At 56.5% G+C, this 18753-nt stretch overlaps 6 protein-coding genes across 6 annotated transcripts; 2 read left to right on the top strand and 4 right to left on the bottom strand.

Moving 5' to 3' along the window:
- The first annotated feature begins 340 nt into the window (after window positions 1–340).
- On the top strand, window positions 341–6788 carry GGS23DRAFT_264871 (uncharacterized protein). Its single transcript, XM_051512389.1, has 2 exons — window positions 341–3990; window positions 4045–6788. Exons 1-2 carry the CDS (start codon window positions 685–687, stop codon window positions 6589–6591), a joined length of 5853 nt encoding a protein of 1950 aa, XP_051368576.1. The 5' UTR covers window positions 341–684; the 3' UTR covers window positions 6592–6788.
- GGS23DRAFT_264907 (ADP-ribosylation/Crystallin J1) lies at window positions 6789–9804 on the bottom strand. The gene has a single exon (XM_051512390.1). The coding sequence runs from the start codon at window positions 9343–9345 to the stop codon at window positions 6985–6987; it is 2361 nt and encodes a 786-aa protein (XP_051368577.1). The 5' UTR covers window positions 9346–9804; the 3' UTR covers window positions 6789–6984.
- GGS23DRAFT_264861 (putative eukaryotic translation initiation factor 3 subunit 6) lies at window positions 9742–11749 on the bottom strand. The gene is made up of 2 exons (XM_051512388.1): window positions 11139–11749; window positions 9742–11053 (listed from the first exon to the last, which is right to left on the bottom strand). Exons 1-2 carry the CDS (start codon window positions 11514–11516, stop codon window positions 10139–10141), a joined length of 1293 nt encoding a protein of 430 aa, XP_051368578.1. The 5' UTR covers window positions 11517–11749; the 3' UTR covers window positions 9742–10138.
- Window positions 11750–11780: 31 nt separating this feature from the next.
- On the top strand, window positions 11781–12723 carry GGS23DRAFT_264855 (uncharacterized protein). The gene is made up of 2 exons (XM_051512387.1): window positions 11781–12437; window positions 12492–12723. Exons 1-2 carry the CDS (start codon window positions 11997–11999, stop codon window positions 12606–12608), a joined length of 558 nt encoding a protein of 185 aa, XP_051368579.1. The 5' UTR covers window positions 11781–11996; the 3' UTR covers window positions 12609–12723.
- Window positions 12724–13136: 413 nt separating this feature from the next.
- Window positions 13137–15715, bottom strand: GGS23DRAFT_614689 (tryptophan synthase beta subunit-like PLP-dependent enzyme; the record flags this gene model as incomplete). Its single annotated transcript, XM_051520669.1, has 3 exons — window positions 15383–15715; window positions 13782–14341; window positions 13137–13691 (listed from the first exon to the last, which is right to left on the bottom strand). Exons 1-3 carry the CDS (start codon window positions 15477–15479, stop codon window positions 13137–13139), a joined length of 1212 nt encoding a protein of 403 aa, XP_051368580.1. The 5' UTR covers window positions 15480–15715.
- Window positions 15716–16206: 491 nt separating this feature from the next.
- GGS23DRAFT_600060 (uncharacterized protein) lies at window positions 16207–17377 on the bottom strand (the record flags this gene model as incomplete). Its single annotated transcript, XM_051519013.1, has 6 exons — window positions 16207–16268; window positions 16349–16451; window positions 16532–16690; window positions 16813–16867; window positions 16925–16979; window positions 17029–17377. The coding sequence occupies 6 exons, from the start codon at window positions 17375–17377 to the stop codon at window positions 16207–16209; spliced, it is 783 nt and encodes a 260-aa protein (XP_051368581.1).
- Window positions 17378–18753: the final 1376 nt, after the last annotated feature.

The following is an 18753-nucleotide window of genomic DNA, read 5'->3' on the forward strand; positions in this document are numbered from 1 at the left end:
TAGCACAGTGTGAAGACCGAGGGCCGTCTCCCGGGAGAGGTACAAGCTTCGGCGGCGATTGGGTGGTGACTGGTGGGGGCTGGTACATATGGCGGTACCCGGATATCTATAGGAGGTAAGTACCTAGTATGCGGTCGGCACTGTATTTTCGGGGTATTTTCGGGTCACTGTACTGGTACCTGCAGGTGCGGCATGCACTGTCGGGCAGACCCACGTAGGGTACTCGCTACCCAAGTCTTGGCAGCCAATCGTAGCGGTTATCGCGCACCCTCCTAGCTTAGCTAATCCGGGTCCGCGAATATCTTAGGTGCCCTCCCTGAAATCCAGAGGTTACAGATGCCATTAACCACCTACAGGCGGCAAGTTGAGATGCCCTCGCGATCTCGCCGGCAACCCACCTCGTAACGCGCCTCCTTCTCTTGCTCACGGTTAGGCTATGTCGCGCTTACATTAGACGAGTACCAGCAAGAGGAAGGCGCGCTGCTCGTGCTCACCAACTGTAACGCAGTTGCTCCCAACTTAATGGCGAAGCACTAGGCAGGGATATCCATCTAGATCTCTCCCTCTTCGCGTCCCCTCTCCGCATCCGCGCCTCGGCATCCCAAGACCGGCGCAGGGCCAGAAGCAGCCGGAGGCCCGGGTATCGTTTATATACCTGTCTTCTATGGATTCGGCTGGGAAAATATGGCTTCGGTGACGTCTCTTGGCCTGCACCAACCCACCACCCTCCAGTATGCCATACAAGAACAGCTTCTGCCTGAAAACCCCCCTGCTTCCTCCTACGACTGGGACATAGCCGTCGACTACGCTGCCGAGGGTGGAGGCGAAGATGAGCTCCTGGTCACTAAAGACACCGTTATTTGGTCCAGGGGTGGTATTTTTCGGAAATGCTTCGGCTTCAAGCTGGAGAAGGAGCCCATTACTCAGGCTCTCCTAACGTATTTCCCCATCTCGGAACACACAGATGAGCTACAGGGCCACGGGGCTGGTGGGGATCGGGTTCCGCCTGACGATGTAGAGAGGAAGCTGTCTAAGGCCTTGGTCGTTTTTCTCAAGACCCAGGCCCATGTGTACTTCCTGAATGGCACCAGTCACGTCGTCCATATGCCTTTCGAGGTCGAGTTTGCCTGCGCCGCCCCCACGGGTGTTATAATACAGCGCAAGCAGCGCCCTGACACCGGGCTGGCCGCGAGCCTCAAGTTCCCTCGCGTGCCGCCGAACTCCTTCATCTCGAACCAGCTCTCTCCCGCATCCATCCGGGCCTCTCAGCAAAGCACATTCACCACAGAGACCCTCGGCAAGCCGAAGGCCCTTCCCCTAAGGCTAACCTCGAGCTTGGATACCCTCTGGGACCCCCCCAAGAATGACTCTCCGTGGCCGCGCCTTGTAATTCTGACGGATCCCCTCCTGGAACTTGGACTGGTTGTCACGCAACCCGATAAGTCTGCTAAGACGAAGAGCCGTCGGAGCTCAGATAAATCGCCCAATTTTCTCGACCGCGCCGAGGAGATTGTCCACATCGAACGGATACCACACCACCATACCCCCGGAAGAGGACATGCAAACCTAGTCCTAGCCGTAACGGTTAACCGAGAAACTTCCATGTATACGGTTTGGAGGCTTACCTACATTCCGAACGACGACCCCTTCATCAGCGCAAGGAAGCAGACGAGAAAGAAGACGGATCGCCGTCGGAGTTCGATGCAGCCGGGTTTAGCAAGTGGTGCTACGACGCCACTCCATCCGAATTTTAAGGAGAGCTTCGGTGCACCCCTACCGGGGAAACGGTCGCGCAAGAGCGAGAGAGTTGAGAAGAACGACAAAGTTCTTGAGAATCTCGAATCTTCGCTTGGGATAGAGAAGGAATCGGGTGTTACGCGCCGAACTTCGCGCCGCGTGAGCTCGATGCTTGCCAGGGCCGATCTCTCTGCCTCGCAAGATAGAACGGCATTTTCCGACCCAGCCCAGATTTCTAACCACCCGAACTCGAGGAGGGACACTTCGCACGGCACCCACCGAGGCCGCGCTAGCGGCATCTTTTCGGGGCCGAGCTTCAGTGTAAATAACAATTATTCAGTAAACACTCTCCTGGAGGCTCCGGTCGATAGCCTGCTAGAAGGGCTGCGGTCTACCGGCGACTTTGAAGGTTTCCGCAGCATGGGTCTGGATGATAACGACTTTGATGGACTTGCCCAGGAGGTTCTATTCACCAAGATTCACAGCATCCCGATCGACAATAGTAACGTCCGGTATTCGCTCTCGAAACTACCCGCCCGAAGACAGTGTAAAGTCTTCTGCCTAGCTGGTCCAGAGTTTGTAGAGAACGACCATACTCGCCAGCAAGTCTTGGTGGGCATACAAGATCCGGTGGAGAAGCGCCTGCAGTTGCTAACTCTGCACTTGCAATTGAACAACCATTGCCCGCCATCGTCCCCTGAGACTGACCGGATAGCTGTGAACTTTGGACAGCTTAGGAAAGCCCAGAATGTCATAGATTCGTGCAAGATCGTCGACGGCGAAATCTCCATGATTCTTCTATTGTCACAATCCACTCAAGGGCAGCAGCGCGAGCTTAGTATCCAAGCGCCGTGGTCTCAGCTGACCCCCGTGGCGCTCCCGTCTAAGCTATCGCTCTCTAATATACGTAGTCTTGACTACCACGGGAGCCTTGTTGCCCGGGAGGTCGGCCTTAGGAGAGCCGTCACTCCGGTAATAGGAGAGATTGCCGGAATACACCATCCAAAATTGCACGGCGTTGTCGATATTCTGGATCAGGACACCCACCAGTACCACCAGATACGTATTCAACTCCAGCCGTCCTGTCCATGGGTTTCAAAAGTTCTCAAAGTCCTTCGGTTAATCCTATCGGCCTCGTCTGGAGAAAGACTCGTCGCCAACTGGTGGGAAATTGTTTCGTGGCTTCGAGAACAGGAAGTTGATGTTATCAATATCGAGTGGTCCGCTATTGTGATCCAAATCTTCTCGATATTCTTTGCTCTTGGCGTCGATAAAGCTACTCTACCCGCCGACCCAGCACCTCGAAGAAGGCCGAGAGCTTTTCTCAGATCAAGCAGCGGAGCGCAAATCGACCTCGGCGACTGGGATGCGATGAACAGGTACGAGACTCCGGGATCGTTGACCCACCCCCCTTGGATAGAGAGTAAGGGGTGGCAATGGGTTATGGAGGATGACGAGTCATCCTTGACGATGTTCCGGCCAAGCGCCGAGAAGGACAAAGCCGACTTTATTTCTTCTCACTCGAAGCACGCTCTCGCGTACCTATCTTCTACTCACAGCGATGCTCCGTGCGGTCTAGACGGTTACCTCCCAACTTCCCCGGCTCATGACTATTCGACCCGGACGCGATCTGCCCAAGATGTATTTATTGCGCTACATCTCTTGTTGGAAGAGCAAAAGCTGGATATCACATCTTCCGATGGATCCCTGCTACCCTTGATGGATTTACGTGTTGTGCTGCTCCAAGTTGCCAAATGGCTAGGATGGCAGGAATGGGCGAACTTTTACGAGCTAGGGATGCCGTTGGACTGGCCTGAACATCAACAAGAATCGCTGACGATTTCAATTACGCTCGTACCTCCGGAGCCTGCCCCGTGGAACGTCCTCGACTGGATTCGGGTGAATCTCTCACAAGGATCGGGGTTGTCTGCCACTATGCCGCCAATTCATCCGGCAATGGGCTCGATATTTGAGCGTATTAGAATGTTTGACATCCTCTTCAAGACGCTCGCCCTACGGGATCGATCACCGACGAATTTTGTTGAGGCAATGCACGACAGCGGTGTCACGCCGATTGTCTTGGAGTCTCTGCCAGAATGCGTTCTCGTGCCCCTCCAGGACGCAATCACGCAATGCCAGCCATCACCTCCATCAACATGGCCGAACGAGCTGTTAGACCTTGTCAATAGAAGTGATGTTGGTTCCGTTCTCACGCGGTCGGGTAATCTCCGTGTGCGCTCCGCCAACGTGCTTGTGAGTGCTTCCGGTTAACTGTTTTTCTGTGTTTCACTTATTCATATTATCTAGGCTCCGACACATATGGCATCGTGGGATTTTAGCTCACTCTGTCAGAATGCTACCGGCTTCAACGACGCACCATCTGACGATGTTGCTGAGAGCGACAAGCAGGCGGTAATCCGGGCTATCTTCAAAGAAGACCGCCGCCTTGACGAGACCAAGATGATGTTGAATACGGCGAGGCCCCGGGTCGTACGGCTAGACCCGCACCCGAAGTGGACGGAAGCTTTTTACCTCGAAAGGCAGAAAGAGTTGGTGACGAGGCTTGCTAATAACACCTTGTCTATCCCGGCCGGCCGCGGTTTGATGAACTACGGGTTGCGGTTCCCACTCCTAACCCAGAAGTTCCATATCAATGGGTTTGTTCTAAACTGCACTGTCAAGCCGAACAATGTGACCGTGGGGGTCGACAAGTCGCTATTCACAGAAGAGAAAATTGCGTGGGCGTTCTTCCACTCGGGCGTGGCTGGTGGGTTATCTATCTCCCGTCGAGCTAAGGGGATAGATACGTCCTGGATTCTATATAATAAGCCTGGGAATGATCTTAGCAATAGGCACGCCGGGTTTCTCCTGGCACTCGGCCTCAATGGTCACCTCAAGGGCGTTGCTAAATGGGTCGCCTTCAAGTATCTCACCCCTAAACACACCATGACCTCTATTGGGCTGCTCTTGGGGCTGGCGGCGTCCTACATCGGAACTATGGACTCCCTTATCACGCGTTTACTATCCGTCCACGTCACGCGTATGCTTCCGCGTGGTGCCGCCGAGTTGAATTTGTCTCCCCTTACTCAGACCACCGGCATCATGGGCATTGGCCTTCTGTACTGCAATAGTCAGCATCGCCGGATGAGTGAGATAATGATGTCGGAAATTGAACATGTCGAGTCCGAAGACGATGAGGAACCGCTGCGTAGCGAATGTTACCGACTGGCCGCTGGTTTTGCTCTTGGCTTCATCAACCTAGGCAAGGGGACTGATCTGAAGGGTCTCCACGACATGCGTATCACCGAGAAGTTGCTGACACTCGCTTCCACCACGAAGAAAGCCGAGCATGTGCACATTCTTGATAGGTCTACCGCTGCCGCTGTCGTAGCTATCGCGCTCATATATCTGAAGTCGGACGATCACATAGTAGCCCGAAAGATTGATGTTCCTGACGCAACGCTACAATTTGACTACGTCCGACCTGATATCCTGCTGCTCCGAACCGTCGCCAAGCATCTTATTCTGTGGTCGGAAATTGAAACGACACACGATTGGGTTCGCAAGAATCTCCCGCGACGCTACCATTCGAGGATGCAGCCACCCAGGCCCGGATCGAACGACCCCCCCCCGGGACCGCTGAATTCGACGCATCTCCCGTTCCTCACAATCCTGGCCGGCCTCTGCTTCGCCATATCTCTGCGTTTTGCCGGTTCCGGAAACGTGAGAGTCCGTGATCTGCTACTCTCCTATCTCCACAAGTACTACGGGCAGTGCTGTTTCCCTGCACCGAAAACCAATTTTGAGGACCGGACCGTCCACGTCACGGCACGTATGTGTCTCGATGTTGTTGCGCTCTCTTGTGCTACTGTCATGGCTGGTACCTGCGACCTGGAGATCCTCCGCTACTTACGCTCCCTCCACGGCCGCAATGATCCCGACACGACTTATGGCTCATACATGGCGACTCATATGGCTATCGGTGTGCTCTCTCTCGGATGCGGTACGCAGACCTTCAACACGTCGAATCTGGCCATAGCCTCCCTCCTCGTCGCCTTCTACCCAGTCTTCCCGGATTACGTACAAGATAATAGGAGTCATCTTCAAGCATTCCGGCATTTCTGGGTATTGGCCACGGATCCCCGATGTCTGGTCACGAAGGACGTCGCAACGAACGCGCCCGTTGGTGTCCCGATATCCATACAACTGAAGAATTCGTCCGAGGAGGATTTGCGCATGACGCCCTGTCTCCTGCCCCCTCTAAGTGAGATTCTAACTGTTCGCACCCTCTCACCGGAGTTCTGGAACCTCGAGTTGAACTTTGATGCCCACCCCGAATATGGAGACGCATTTAAACGTTCCCAAGCATTGTACCTCCGCCGACGGCCTGTTAGTGACAGCCCGTTTGCAACGACTATTCTTTCTCTTGGACGAAAGGGCGGATTTGGTGGCATATCCTCTGACGCCGCATCCCGACCCCTCGAATGGCTATTTGACAACATACCAACATTGCAAAGGCTCACGCACGCGGAGCGCAGCATAGTGCTGGACCGCGGGGTGGGAGGACCGGATGTGAGTAACAGCGCTGCAAGCGCAGTGGATGTACGTCTAGTCCTCGAAAACGCCATCGAGAGCGGAAACCGGAACGATCTGCTGGGCTTAAAATGCCTATTCGAATGGGAGGAGTGGAGAGCTAGGCGGGCTCAAGAGGACGAGAAGAAAAAGGAGGAGAAAAAGAACGATGGTCTGAACGATGAGAAGGGCAACGATTCCTATTGGAGCGGAGAGAGCTGGCTGAGGGAAAGCATCGTTGAAGCTCTCAAGGGCGGCGTCTGGCTTGTCAGTAAGGAATGATCATCCGCATGATAGGATTCTTATTCGGCGTATAATGGCGGGTTTGCATCTATAAGGGATGTGGGAAGGGAGGTCAACCCTTGCATTTATACAATGTTGATTGGTGGACTTAGGTGCCACTACAGTATTGTTCATAAAAATTGGGCAGTTATATATCATGTCAGTCAAGTACAATCTTCCCGCGTTTCCCCCTTTACCTACCTATATTGAGGCTCCCCGGATACGAAACTAGCCTCTCGTTTTCTGCCCGTATTTACTCAACCCTGCCTAACGGAAGTACTCTTCTCTGCGCTGCATGATCCATTTGTGTGTAGCCATAGTAGCTTTGCTAAAAAGGGGGTATCACTGCTACGACGGTGAGACCTTTACAAGTTATAAACACACTCGGGGTGGTCAGCTGCCCACGTATCCAGCTAAGTTTATCTCAAGAGGACTGACATGTATGCCGTCAGCAAGGATCGAGCCGTCTCTCACCAGGAGCCCGGCCCCGCCGCCAGAATACTGTGCGTCGCGTGCTGATAGCTCGATCTGGTTCTGATCCTCGTCCCCGCTGGCGGCGGCGATCCTCGCGCGTAGCATATCGCCGCTTATTTCCACGCTGATGGTGTACGGCACGTCGAGCGCCCAGTCGAAATCTGCCGCCTCCAGCTCGATGCGCTGCTCATCAAGCGCTTTGACGAGGACTACCCTCTTTCCTCTCAAGGCATGCCCGTCCGTGGTATCGCCGTCACTGCCGTCGTCGGGGGAAAGTAGGACCCCGTACCACCGGTTCAGACCCCGCACCCGCGCGACGACGCCGACTGGCCCACTGGCCAGGTTGACGACGAGCCGCGTCGCCACGCGGTAGTCCGTCCACTCCCGCGTGCCGTAGACCACTAGCCCCTCGGCGTCGTCCCCGTCCTGCGCGACGACGAACCGTCCCCCCATGAAGTAGAAGTCCGACGCGCTGCTGACGAACGAGGCCTTGAAGAAAGAGTCATGGAGGCCGTTGTCGTCGTCTTCCACGCGCGGGGAGAGGTCAAGGGTGGGCGTCCCAGCGTAACGGAGGTAGCTCAGCCAGATCGTTCCCGTGAGGCGGGCCGCAGCCTCGGCAGAGCCATCATAGCTATTACCGTTGGATACAGCCACCCCGACCGCCTGGACTGGCCGGCAGCCGAGGCTAGTCGGGACCGTCCACTCCAGGACATCGGACGCGCCTGGCGCGAGGACGACGACGCGGTCGGCGACGAGATCCTCGAGTTCGTCCTCCGGTGTGTATACCCGCAGCATCAAGCTGACCCATGCGCCGCTCGTATTCGCTCCATCCGCGCGCACCCCGGCTCGGATCGTCTGCCCAGGACACACGAGAGGCGAGCTCAAAAGCTCATAGAACGGCATCCGGCGCGCTTCAGGCGGCGCAAACGTCGGCGTCACAATGTGCACGGCGGCGCCGTTGTCCGCAAGGCCCTGTAGCCGGATCGCTAGTCCAGGCCTGTTGCTATTCTCCTTGTCGATATCTTGTTCTACGCGAACGACGGGGTCTGGGGCGCCTAGTTCGCCGCCCACCCGCGAGGCCTGGAACCCCTGCACGCTTCCCGGCAGCGTGAAGTGAAATTGCGCCCCGTCCTTGGGAGCTGCGAATGGCTCCGGTACGCCCGCCAGCCGGCGCCCCAAGTTAGCGACGTCGTAGGCGAGGCGCGCGGCGTTGTTGACCGAGTACCCTCCGTCGGCGGTGGAGAGCAGCGCGCGGTCAGCCAACGGGCCGCGCCAGTCCGGCCCCCCACCCTTGCTGGAGAAGGCGGCAATCCCGTGCATGATGCCGAGCAGGCAGCCGACGTTGCCCGCGTTGCAGTCGGTGTCCCAGCCACTCGTGGCGGTGACGTGCAGCGCCTCGTCGAACGACCCGGCGCCGTACAGCAGCGCCATCACCATGACGGCGTGGTTCGGCACGACGTGGCACGCTCCCGGGAACTTGTCGTAGCCGTACTTGACCTCGATGCGGCTCCGTGTGCGCCGCCAATCCGGCGCGTCGCGCGCGTGCCACGCGCGCACGTCGGCAACCAGCCGCGCAATTAGCGAATCCCGCGGTACGAACCGCAAGCCAGTGTCAAGCAGACGCTGCGGGTCGGCAGACAGGAAGGCCTCGGCCTCGGCTGCGGCCCACAGGCGTGCCGCGTACACGGCCTCGCCATCATGGCTGACGGAGGCGCCGGCGGCTGCGAGCTCGGCCGCAAGCGCCGGGTTGCCCGGGGCGGCGAGCGCCCACGCGTCGGCGAAGATCTGGCCGCCGATCTGCTCGGAGATGGTGCGGCCGTTGAGCGCGGCGGAGCCGCTGCGCGGGGCGCGCACGCCTCGCCGTAGGTTGAGGAACGCCGTCTGCTCGGTCGACACGCCGCGGCCGCCCCACCAGAACACGGCGCGGCGCGGCACGACCGCGTTAAGCCACGTCTTGCCGATCTGCTCAGCGGTAACGGGGGCGGGGGCACCGGGGGAGGGATGAGGGGGGGAGGAAGAGGAAGGGGGTGGCAGGTGCTCTTCGAGCGCGCGCACGAAAGCGAAGGTTCCAGAGACGTCGTCGTCGGTCACGACAAGGGGTAGATCGCCGCGGCCGACCCGCTCATTGACGTAGTACCGCACGGGGCCGAGTTCCGCGAGGATTCGCTCGTGAGTCCAGCCTTCAATCGGCCGGCCGAGATACACGCCGATGAGCTTCCCGAGGACGCCGGCGTAGACTCTCTCAAGGTAATCGGGGGGTAGGGCATGCGGAGGTGACATGATTCGATTCGGATGAGTTGGGTGGTGTGTTAGACCTATAGGCTCCTGGTCTGTTTGGTTTCTTGGACTACTTTGAAGCGACTCGCTTGGGCGGGTTGGTTCCGACTCGGATCTGCAGCGGGTTTCCCGACCACTCAGGCATGCCGAGCAAAGGCTTTGCTTGGTAGTAGTGGTAGTAGTGGTGGATAGCAACGAATCGGGTGAGGGTGTAGGGGTTTCTCATTATCGCTGGAGTACTACATTTGATGATGGCTCCGCCTTCTAGGTTCAATCCTCATATGAGAATGTCACTTGGTACGACGATGGTACAGACGCACCACCATAGAAGCCATCGCGAATCTCGAGATGTATGTACCCGTCTGTATATGCGCCAACCATAGATTTACTGCCCTTCTCGCTATCTCCCCGTCCTGCCTTCTCCCACCCCTAGCGACCAGATGAGAGGAAGGGGGGGGGAGGGGAAGAGGCACGGGGGGTGTTACGAGTGAAATAGAGCGTCAAGATCGATCAATAACTAAGCGGGTATGCGGCTCGTCTTACTAAAATATACCCCGGAGTACGACCCATGGGGTTAAGAGATGGATGTAGAATGGTTTCTTTTTGCACAAGTGAAGCGAGATTACCCGTACACATCTACTACCTCTGGCTGCACCAATACTCCCAAAACTCCGTTCATGCATACCGTCGTAGAAACAAGGCTGACCATCTCTGTGGTGGCCGACACCCTTCCCAACCACCTCTGCAAATCAAAATTTCCGCTCACCGACATATAGTTTCGTTGGGTTCGTTAGCCTTATCTCGCAACAGCAGCACTGAGTACCTGGGTTCGAAAAAACCCGCCCTTTGTCCGCTCGATGACCTGCTGGTACACAGAGCTGGGAGGGTGGTTCATAACGACGGTGCCCTCCTTGTAGTCAATCTTGGCATCCACTCTCGTATCACGGATCAGATTAACAATCCACTTCTCGCCCTCATCTTCACCTAGACCCAGGCGTGCGCTTAGGTCCTTTATGTCTATCCGTGCGTGGATCTTGCAGTAACTCTCTGAGATGAGGTGTCGCGCCGCATCGATGAACAGATCGGCAGTCGAGGAGAGGAAGAAGTCGGAGCGCAGTATCTCTTCGGCGCGCAAAAGCTGTCGTTGGGCCTCCTCGAAATCGAAATCGATGTAGAGGGCGCGCACAAAGTCGGTCACGGGGTCGTTGTACTCGTACGCTTCCTGCTTTACGATGCGTACGATATCCTTGAGTTGCTTCTGATGCTGGCCTGAATTCCGCGTCCGGTTCCGGCCGGTGATTACGGCGGCGGTTAGATAGCGCAGAATCCAGGGGCAGCTAGTCTGGATGGTGTTGATATAGGCGGCGCTGAAAAACATTTCCAAAATCCCGTCACGGGTGCGGTCGTCATTGAAGAGGGGGAACAATGCCCAGTGGATCAGCCAGGTGCGCTGGCTCAGCTGGGCGAGGGGGTTGTTGAATAGCTTGGTGTCGATATTTTCCTTGACCTTGTGAAGCTCCTCCACGCTGCCCTCCCAATTCGTAGTCAGGATCTCAGACGCGAGCTTCCCCCACGTAGCGGCGGCCACCTTGTCGTTGTCGGTGGAAAGTACGCGGAACTGATATAACAGATCCGCGGCGGCAGCGTAGTCACCGCAGCTGTACTGGAAGTTGCCAAACTCGTAGAGGGCGTTGACCATCTCGATCGTCACCTGAAGAAAAAGGTATCAATAATTTAGGACAACAAGGGACGTGGCAGAGAAGAGAAGATAGATGTTCGGGTTAAATGAGACATACATCGTGTTCCTTCTTTAAGAACTCCAGGTTGGCTACTTTGTCGCTGCGGAGGTTCCCAACGACATCTTCGCGGCCTAACAGGTCGAGGAGCTTGCTAGTGCTCTCCTCGAACTGTTCCAAGCGTGAGATGACCTTCTGCCTCTTGTCGTTGAACTCGGGTGGCGGCTGGTCGAGGCCCTGCAACTCAGCCTGAAGGTTTCCGACAAAGTCAGTCATATTGGTGGTCTTAAGCAATTCATACTTGGCTTTTGTGATGGTTAGGAGGGCTGCATCGTCGGCGTCTTCGGGAAGTTGTCCGGCCGTGAACTCGAGGAGGGGGAAAACGAGATGGCGATCGAGGTGGCTGATCAGCTTTGGCAGGAGGTCGTATTCCGCCATAGTTGTAAGTGATAAATGGATGGGAAAGACGATAAGCGGAGACGAAAGGTCTTCGCGAGGTCGCGACTCCGAGTCGGGTGTAGGCGTGGACGGGGAGGGCGTGTCGATGACGGTTGAGACCTTGAGGTTGACTAGAGACAGAAAATTGTTATGTTTGGCGGGGCAGCGCTGGCGGTGGGTCGATTTGGGTCAGGGCCGTAATAGAATAATTTCGATTTGGTGTGAAACCTTTTTGGGGGTTGAAAAAAAGAAAACAGAACGTACTCCGGTATCTGGCTGCTTAGGTAACCACCAGGATAACGATAAGCAGGACAATAATCGATAAGAATACCTGGATAAGGAAGATAAGCGCTCAAGTTGCCGGCGCAAATCTACGCTCGCACGCTCCTGTCTCAGGATTTTACCAGAAACAACTTAGAAGCCTGCGAAAACCACCAGCTGACTCTACTTACGAACCGGCGAGCAATATTCCGAATCGCCATGCCCTCACTATTCTGGCCTCTTGGGCTGCGTATAGCACACCCGGCGCCGCTGGCGCTGCCGCCTCTGCGCCTCATCCCGCCCATAAGTAGAAGAAGCACACGGTTTCTGTCGAGCGCCCCAAAGAACGCTGTCCCAGAACCACCCACTGCTGCTGCCCCGGAACCACCCACTGCCGCTGCCCCGGAACCACCCACTGCCGCTGCCTCTACTCAGACCGAATTACCGACGGCACCTAAACTGCCATACATTGTTCTTAAGAATAGCCTCCAAAACTTCGGCGTCTACCAGAGAGATAGACGCGGCGGTAACCTACGCATCACGCTTTTGAAAAATGCGCGGGGCAACTTGAGAGCCCTGACGCGTGACCTCGCGCAGGGATTGGGTGTAGACTTTGGCGAGGTGAAGGTAAATGGCATTACGGGACACATCGTGGTAAAGGTGAGCGGCTAGACACTGGGAACTCCGGCGTCCTTGTGCTAATCGGCTTACCAGGGCCACAAACGAAACGAAATCATAAACTTCCTCAACAAACTACCCTTTTCAGAGGAAGAAAGAGGCGAAGAAAAAGCCATAGGGACACCATCGCCGTCCACGCGCGCCGGGTCCTAGTCTGTGTGCTTGCGTGCGTGCTTGCGAAGCTGAAGACGCTGATCGCCTAGGCTGTGACGATGGGGAAATTTTATGCGGACCTCAGTCGAGCGATATGGGAGAGGCCCTCCGCTGAGTAGATGCTGAAGACCTAGTAATCCAGCTGCAGGCGAAGCCGCTCACATCCTGGAAGGGTTAAGGATAACAGCTAGGGGTCTGCGCCAGCTTGACATCACGATATACCTACTAATATGTACAGGGAAAATTCTGCGTACGAGGCCATGTATAGCGGCTCGCGCATGCACGTGATAGAAAAAACAAGTCTACTCTCAAATATTGCCCTAAGATTTGATTTTTTTTTTTTTTTCATTATATCGATTTCGCCATTGTCCCGCTCTTCCTCCTACACTACAAGCTGAATTCCGCGTTTCTTTATTCTCTCTCTTTTCAGGAGGGTGGAGGTGGGAACGAGAGCAGTTGGATCAAGGCCCAACCGTTAAAATATCTATGCCTCGAGCGTCACTCCCTATACTCATGAGGCTAATCCGATCATAGCGGGATTGGGTACTCTTTCGCACCCTCTGTACAGTACAGCACAATGACGGAGCTCTCGTCGAGGCCTAGCTCCCGCCTGGTGTTGCCGTCCGCGCACACCTTCTTGAGCGCCGCCAGCGTGGCCGTGCCGCACGGGCCGGCAAGCACACCGAGGCTCTTGAACTCCTCGACAGCAGCGTGCGCCTCGGCATCCGTCACGGAGACAACTGCGTCGACGCCCGTCTGCAGCACCGGCCACGCCGTCGTCGACAGCATGCCGCAGCTCATCCCGCACATTATGGTGTCACCCGTCGGCACCGTAGTCGGTACGCCAACCCGCAGCGACACGAGCAGGCACGCCGCCGTCGTGAGCTCGACGGTGAGCACGCGAACTGGGGACGTCGAATCACTGTCGCTAGTTTGCTTCCCTCTGAAGTGCGCCGTCACTGCCTCCGCAATAGAGCCCGCGCCCGCCGGGACAACGACGTGGGTCGCGGGCCGCCTGCCTGCGGCCGCGAGGACCTGCCGGTCGGATTCGGCGAGCATCGTATTGTAGCCTTGGACGAAGTACTGTAGACGGCGGCACGTGTGAGCGAGTGTCTACCCTGGGCGCATCTCTCTAGGTATGTGTCAATGTACAAGGAAGCATAGAACACGCACTGTCGGTACCACGTCGAACCCCTCAATGCCCACATCCAGCACCATGACAGCGTTCCCGTCGCTGGCCGCCACGTCAGCGAATGCGACGGGGACCGTCTCCTCGTAGCTTCCGTCGACTTCAACAACATCCACCAGGTTTTGCCCCGCGTCCGCCTCCACGCACTCCTCACCCTCGCTCCGTATCCTGGCACGCGTGCTCTCCGTCATATACGTGGGCAGGCCCATGTGGCGCGCGGCCATGCGCGCGACGGCGCGGCCGCAGTTGCCCTCAGTGACGGTGACGACGCGGAGGTGTGCGCGGCGCGCCGCAGCGCCAACGTCCGCAAACGATGGCCGCGTGCCCACGCCGGAGCCGTTGTCCCCAGCGTCCGCCCCGACGTGCGACCCCACAGCCCGATACACGGCCCACGGCGCTCCGAGGATCTTGAAGGCGGGTAGCCCGAACCGCGCCAACTCGTCCTTCACGAGCATGCACCCAACCCCGGGGGTCGGCGGAAGCTCGTGCAGGGGCGTCTCGTTGTATTCGGGCAGAGTCTGGTGGAAGGCGAGCACCGCTATGACTGAGAGGGCTGTGCGAAGGTGGACTCGCTTGGCCTAGCTTGCGCTGCCGAATTGAGATAAATGTATGGCGACATGTCTTGTTCTGTTAAGTTAGTAAACTTACAAGTTAGGCGACGTGAGTAGGCAGATCGATTCACGGACGGATGAGTTGGCGTCGTTGTAAGGTTCTGATCCCAGTGTCCCAATCCGGGCACCAGGTGGTGACTGGTTGGTTCCCTCTGCGCCTTGGTGTCTAGGCTGCCATTGGGGGCACGTAATAAGCGACCCCGAGATGACGGAACGGCATATGGGGTGTGGACATAGGTTGGTTCCGCGCAGATGGCCTCGGCCCGGGGTCTGCCAAGTGTAAGATATACTCATAGGCTTATGAGACCGTCACGCGTCCGGTCAGACCAAGCGAGACCAAACCCCTCGTTCAGCGCTGAGTACGGTAGTGCCTGTCACATCGAAGCGTCGAGTTAATGTAACGGTGACATTGGTCGAGGTAGAATTGGTTCAGATGTATACACGCGTATGTTGACGAACCAAACCTCCGTCCTACCCGCCGATATGACTACCTCTCACAACGCATCCAGGACGGCCAAATTGCGATTCGTGGTCACGCGGCTACGCCGTCAATAGCCGACTGTAGTAACAGTGAGCCTCTAGCCGGGATACGGCCGTAGTAAGGATGCGAACAGATGGTCTCTACGCACATTGGATACTGCACGGGACTTATCTTCGGTTTCGAGTTCACACGAGACCTTGTCAACGGGGACCGGGGTGAGTTCTGATGAAATTTGCTGGAGGAGTGTGATGTGCAGGCCTCAGGAGTCGCTGAATTATGGCCGGGAGGCCCTAGAAAAGCGTCTAGCCTTAGAGATGCACAGTCAATACGATTGAGAGCCGAGCGTGATCTGAGGGAAGCTTAGGGAGGCAAATACTCTGCCTACTAGATGTATGCCGATGCCGATTCCAAGTCTTGCATGTTGTAGTATTTCGTGAATAGCCATGCCAACCACCTTGCGATAGGGTCCAATACTAACGTAAATACGCTTCACCGCCTATAAGCTCCTCCTGTTTTTGTAATGGTTCTGAACCGCCAGCCTTAAGGGAACCCAGCGTGGTAAATCCCGCGAGCGGGGGATCCTTAACCATTATATCTCCGCTAGCAACTCGACTCGCAAATCCGGCCTCTCTCTAATGACAGCACCCGCAAACGCATCCACAATGGCCATCACAGTGACCTCCACACCGGCCGATGCAGTAACCACCACAGGTGCTGCTGCACATGATACAGCATTGATGTTCCATCATGGGAAATACGGGCTGTACCAGATAGGCTCCCGGAGGCCCTTGAGGACCTGGAAGACCTCGGGGGCCCGAATCACCACGGTCTCTGTTGGGTTGTCAGCGCGGAATGGCTGAGTATAAACACTTGGTTGAAAGACTTACCCCCTATCCCCCCTGTCTCCCCTTTCCCCCCTATCCCCTCTATCGCCCCTTTCACCCCTTTCACCCCTTTCACCCCTTTCGCCTCTCTCGCCCCGTCCTCCAGGTACCCCCCGCGGACCTACTGGACCTACTGGACCAGGAGACCCGGTCAGTCCTGATGGCCCAGCAGGTCCTCGTGCTCCAGGATGCCCGGGCAATCCCTGTGGACCAATCGGCCCTGGTGGGCCTGTTTCGCCCGTGGACCCCGGGGGCCCTCGGCCGCCCTGAGGACCTGGAGGTCCTATCGGTCCCACCGGTCCCGGACATCCGTTGAAGCCGGGTGGTCCGGGAGGCCCTGGAGATCCTCTCAGGCTGTCGTGGGGCGGGCATTAGTAATGAAACAAAGTGTTAGTCGTACATTCAGATACATACCCCGGAGGTCCTGGGGGACCTATGCGCCCGGGAAGTCCGTCATGTCCATCTTTACCGTCTGTCCCCGCGACTCCGTGCGGTCTATAGTGATGGTCAATGGAAGCCCCAATTATACGCCGAGGCAAGCTGGCCACAGGTTCATCTGGTGGTAATTCACTTACCCCTGAGGGCCAACCGGCCCCATTGGCCCCATCGGTCCCACCGGCCCCGGTAACCCTTTAGGTCCCTGAGATCCTGATACACATTGAAGAACAACATGTCAGACTATGATAGACTAGCCGGGCTATTTCGGCTTCGAGTATGTCTTATTAGTTAACACGGGTGCAGTAATCAGAATAACTCACCAGTGGCGCCGGTGAGTCCAGGGGGGCCTGGGAGCCCGTTGGCTCCACCAGGGCCAGGAGGGCCAGGAGGGCCGGGAGGTCCTTCGACTCCCGGTGGCCCGGCAGTTCCGGGCGGCCCAGCAGCGCCCGGTGGCCCACGAGGGCCTGGACCTCCTGGGGCTTGATGGATAAAGAAATATGTTAGCCCCGTAACTCGACTGGGTAAGAAGGAACATTTTGAAATATAGCCGGGCGAGTGAGTGTTATTAGGTAAAATCTCCGAAGAGAAACTGGTGCCTTACCCCCGTTGAGGCCTGGCGGCCCTTGGAGTCCCGGAGGTCCTTGGACGGCGATACCCTAGATATATGAGTTTATTACAACTCGGTCTGGCATGTGTAAAGAGGGGATGCATACCGGTGGGCCTTGGGGTCCTGGGGGACCTGGGGGCCCCCGAGGGCCGCGCGGACGCCTGGCTGGCGTTGAATAGCTACCGTTTGGAGAACACTTTTCTGGCACACGTTTCTGCCGCTTGCAACAGAAGCAGCAGATTGTGAACAGCACTATTGACAGCCCAAGAATGACCCCCATTATTATCAGCGCTGTGGTTGAGGAATCATCTCCCGAGCCCGCCGGGGCCGGGGCCGGGGCCGGGGCCGGCGAGCTGTCGCGTTGAATTGGCCCCTCCTGGGTCGCCGTTGTTGTCCGTGGCTCCTGGGAATACCCCAATGGAACAACGACGGTGCTTGTGGTACATGACTCCGTGACTATGATGGTCACAAATGTGGTTCCTCTCACGCCGAGCGCCGCGGCCGATGTGGGCTTCGTAATACTAGACTGAATGAAGTTGGAAAGAGATGTAGGAGCCATGAGACTCGGAATTCAGAGATAGATGCAGAGTCCACTTGGGTGGTTAGACAAACACTAATATTTCATTCCATTCCGCAACCTACAAGAGAAGGAAGAAGTTCACAGAGCCCGTGGGTAAGGCGGCTGGCAGGGAGAAATTCCTTGGGAACGCCCCCTCTGCGATATTGTTGCCGATTGTCAGCGCCCGCTTCTTCGGAGCCTCATCATTAAGGATTCTCGCAAGGAGCGAAACTAGCCGTGAGAGCTGAGCAACCTTCGTCAGACTGGCGGGCCAGGTCACTCGTACGAGGCCTTTATCAACGCAGTCATCGCCGAGTAAGGCTCGACACGAAGCTAGCCAACCACGGCGGCACTCCAGCGATTGCGCCCATCTACGACACCTTTGTGTTCTAGGCGTATAGCCGAAATAGGAAGCCGCTTAATAGCGCGTTCTCTAACTCTGCAGGAAACATTTGTTCCCTACGTGCACATTGCGATCGGCCTCGAATCACATAGCGATCCGAGCCGGCAGAGGATGGCGACATACAGATATGCAAGCGTCTCTTCATCTTCACTTTGCTGTACCATTGGCAGGCCTGGAGGGGGGATCAGGACTGGCTGGAAGTCCGTCTTATGTTATGCAGCTATGCTCATGTTAAATGCACTTCTCCGATTTTGGGGCTACGTGTAATAGCAAGTACGATAGAACTGGCGTACAAAGCCAAACTTGTTTGCTCGGTGATGCGCGTATCCATGGCATTAATCCCTCAGGACGCGGTGCAGACGAGCAACACAATCACAATATGCCTACAGGTTGTGAAAGCTTGTCGAGTTCCCCCTGGCGGGCCCGGATCGGTCAAACTGAGCGTGGTATTACCATAAACCAGCCCACAGCCGCGTCGGCGACGAGAGAGCATGGCAAACAATAATAATATCCGCCGAAAGCGAAGTGTGCATCTAGACACCTACGTGTAATGTAATATCAGACATCATGACGACCGGGCTGGAGGGAAGACTCTTAATAGGCCTGACATCGGTTGTCTATGCACAGTCCGGAGGTGGGACGGGATTGTCACGGGTTGGGGTTTGCATATGCTACCGGGGGACATATTAGATACCTGATATCTTTCTTCTACTAATGTTGGCTTTCGCAACTTCTTCCTTGATAATATTTTTGCTGTTGACTTGGAAATCGTGGCTGAGACCGTCCTCGGCTCGTAATCTGTTCGCACATGCCGACCACATTTTCCCTCTCCCTCTCACTTGGCCACTTGTCAGCCGGGTCCTCGCTTGGGGCTGGATTGGCCCAACGGCCTCTATCTGGAGTGTCCAATCAACCGGGGAGAGTTTTGTGAGTTGTACGTCGCACTGATGGAAGTGGATGCAGTACTCATCCA

The sequence above is a fragment of the Durotheca rogersii genome (genome assembly GCF_024521655.1).
Source record: "Durotheca rogersii strain YMJ 92031201 chromosome Unknown GGS23scaffold_28, whole genome shotgun sequence".
NCBI lineage: Eukaryota > Fungi > Ascomycota > Sordariomycetes > Xylariales > Xylariaceae > Durotheca > Durotheca rogersii.

Coding starts and splice junctions, on each gene's coding strand:
- GGS23DRAFT_264871 (XM_051512389.1), top strand. CDS start 685: ATGGCTTCGGTGACGTCTCTTGGCCTGCACCAACCCACCACCCTCCAG. Junction 3,991..4,044: donor TGCGCTCCGCCAACGTGCTT/GTGAGTGCTTCC, acceptor CATATTATCTAG/GCTCCGACACATATGGCATC.
- GGS23DRAFT_264907 (XM_051512390.1), bottom strand. CDS start 9,345: ATGTCACCTCCGCATGCCCTACCCCCCGATTACCTTGAGAGAGTCTAC.
- GGS23DRAFT_264861 (XM_051512388.1), bottom strand. CDS start 11,516: ATGGCGGAATACGACCTCCTGCCAAAGCTGATCAGCCACCTCGATCGC. Junction 11,054..11,138: donor TCTTAAAGAAGGAACACGAT/GTATGTCTCATT, acceptor CTTTTTCTTCAG/GTGACGATCGAGATGGTCAA.
- GGS23DRAFT_264855 (XM_051512387.1), top strand. CDS start 11,997: ATGCCCTCACTATTCTGGCCTCTTGGGCTGCGTATAGCACACCCGGCG. Junction 12,438..12,491: donor CGGGACACATCGTGGTAAAG/GTGAGCGGCTAG, acceptor TCGGCTTACCAG/GGCCACAAACGAAACGAAAT.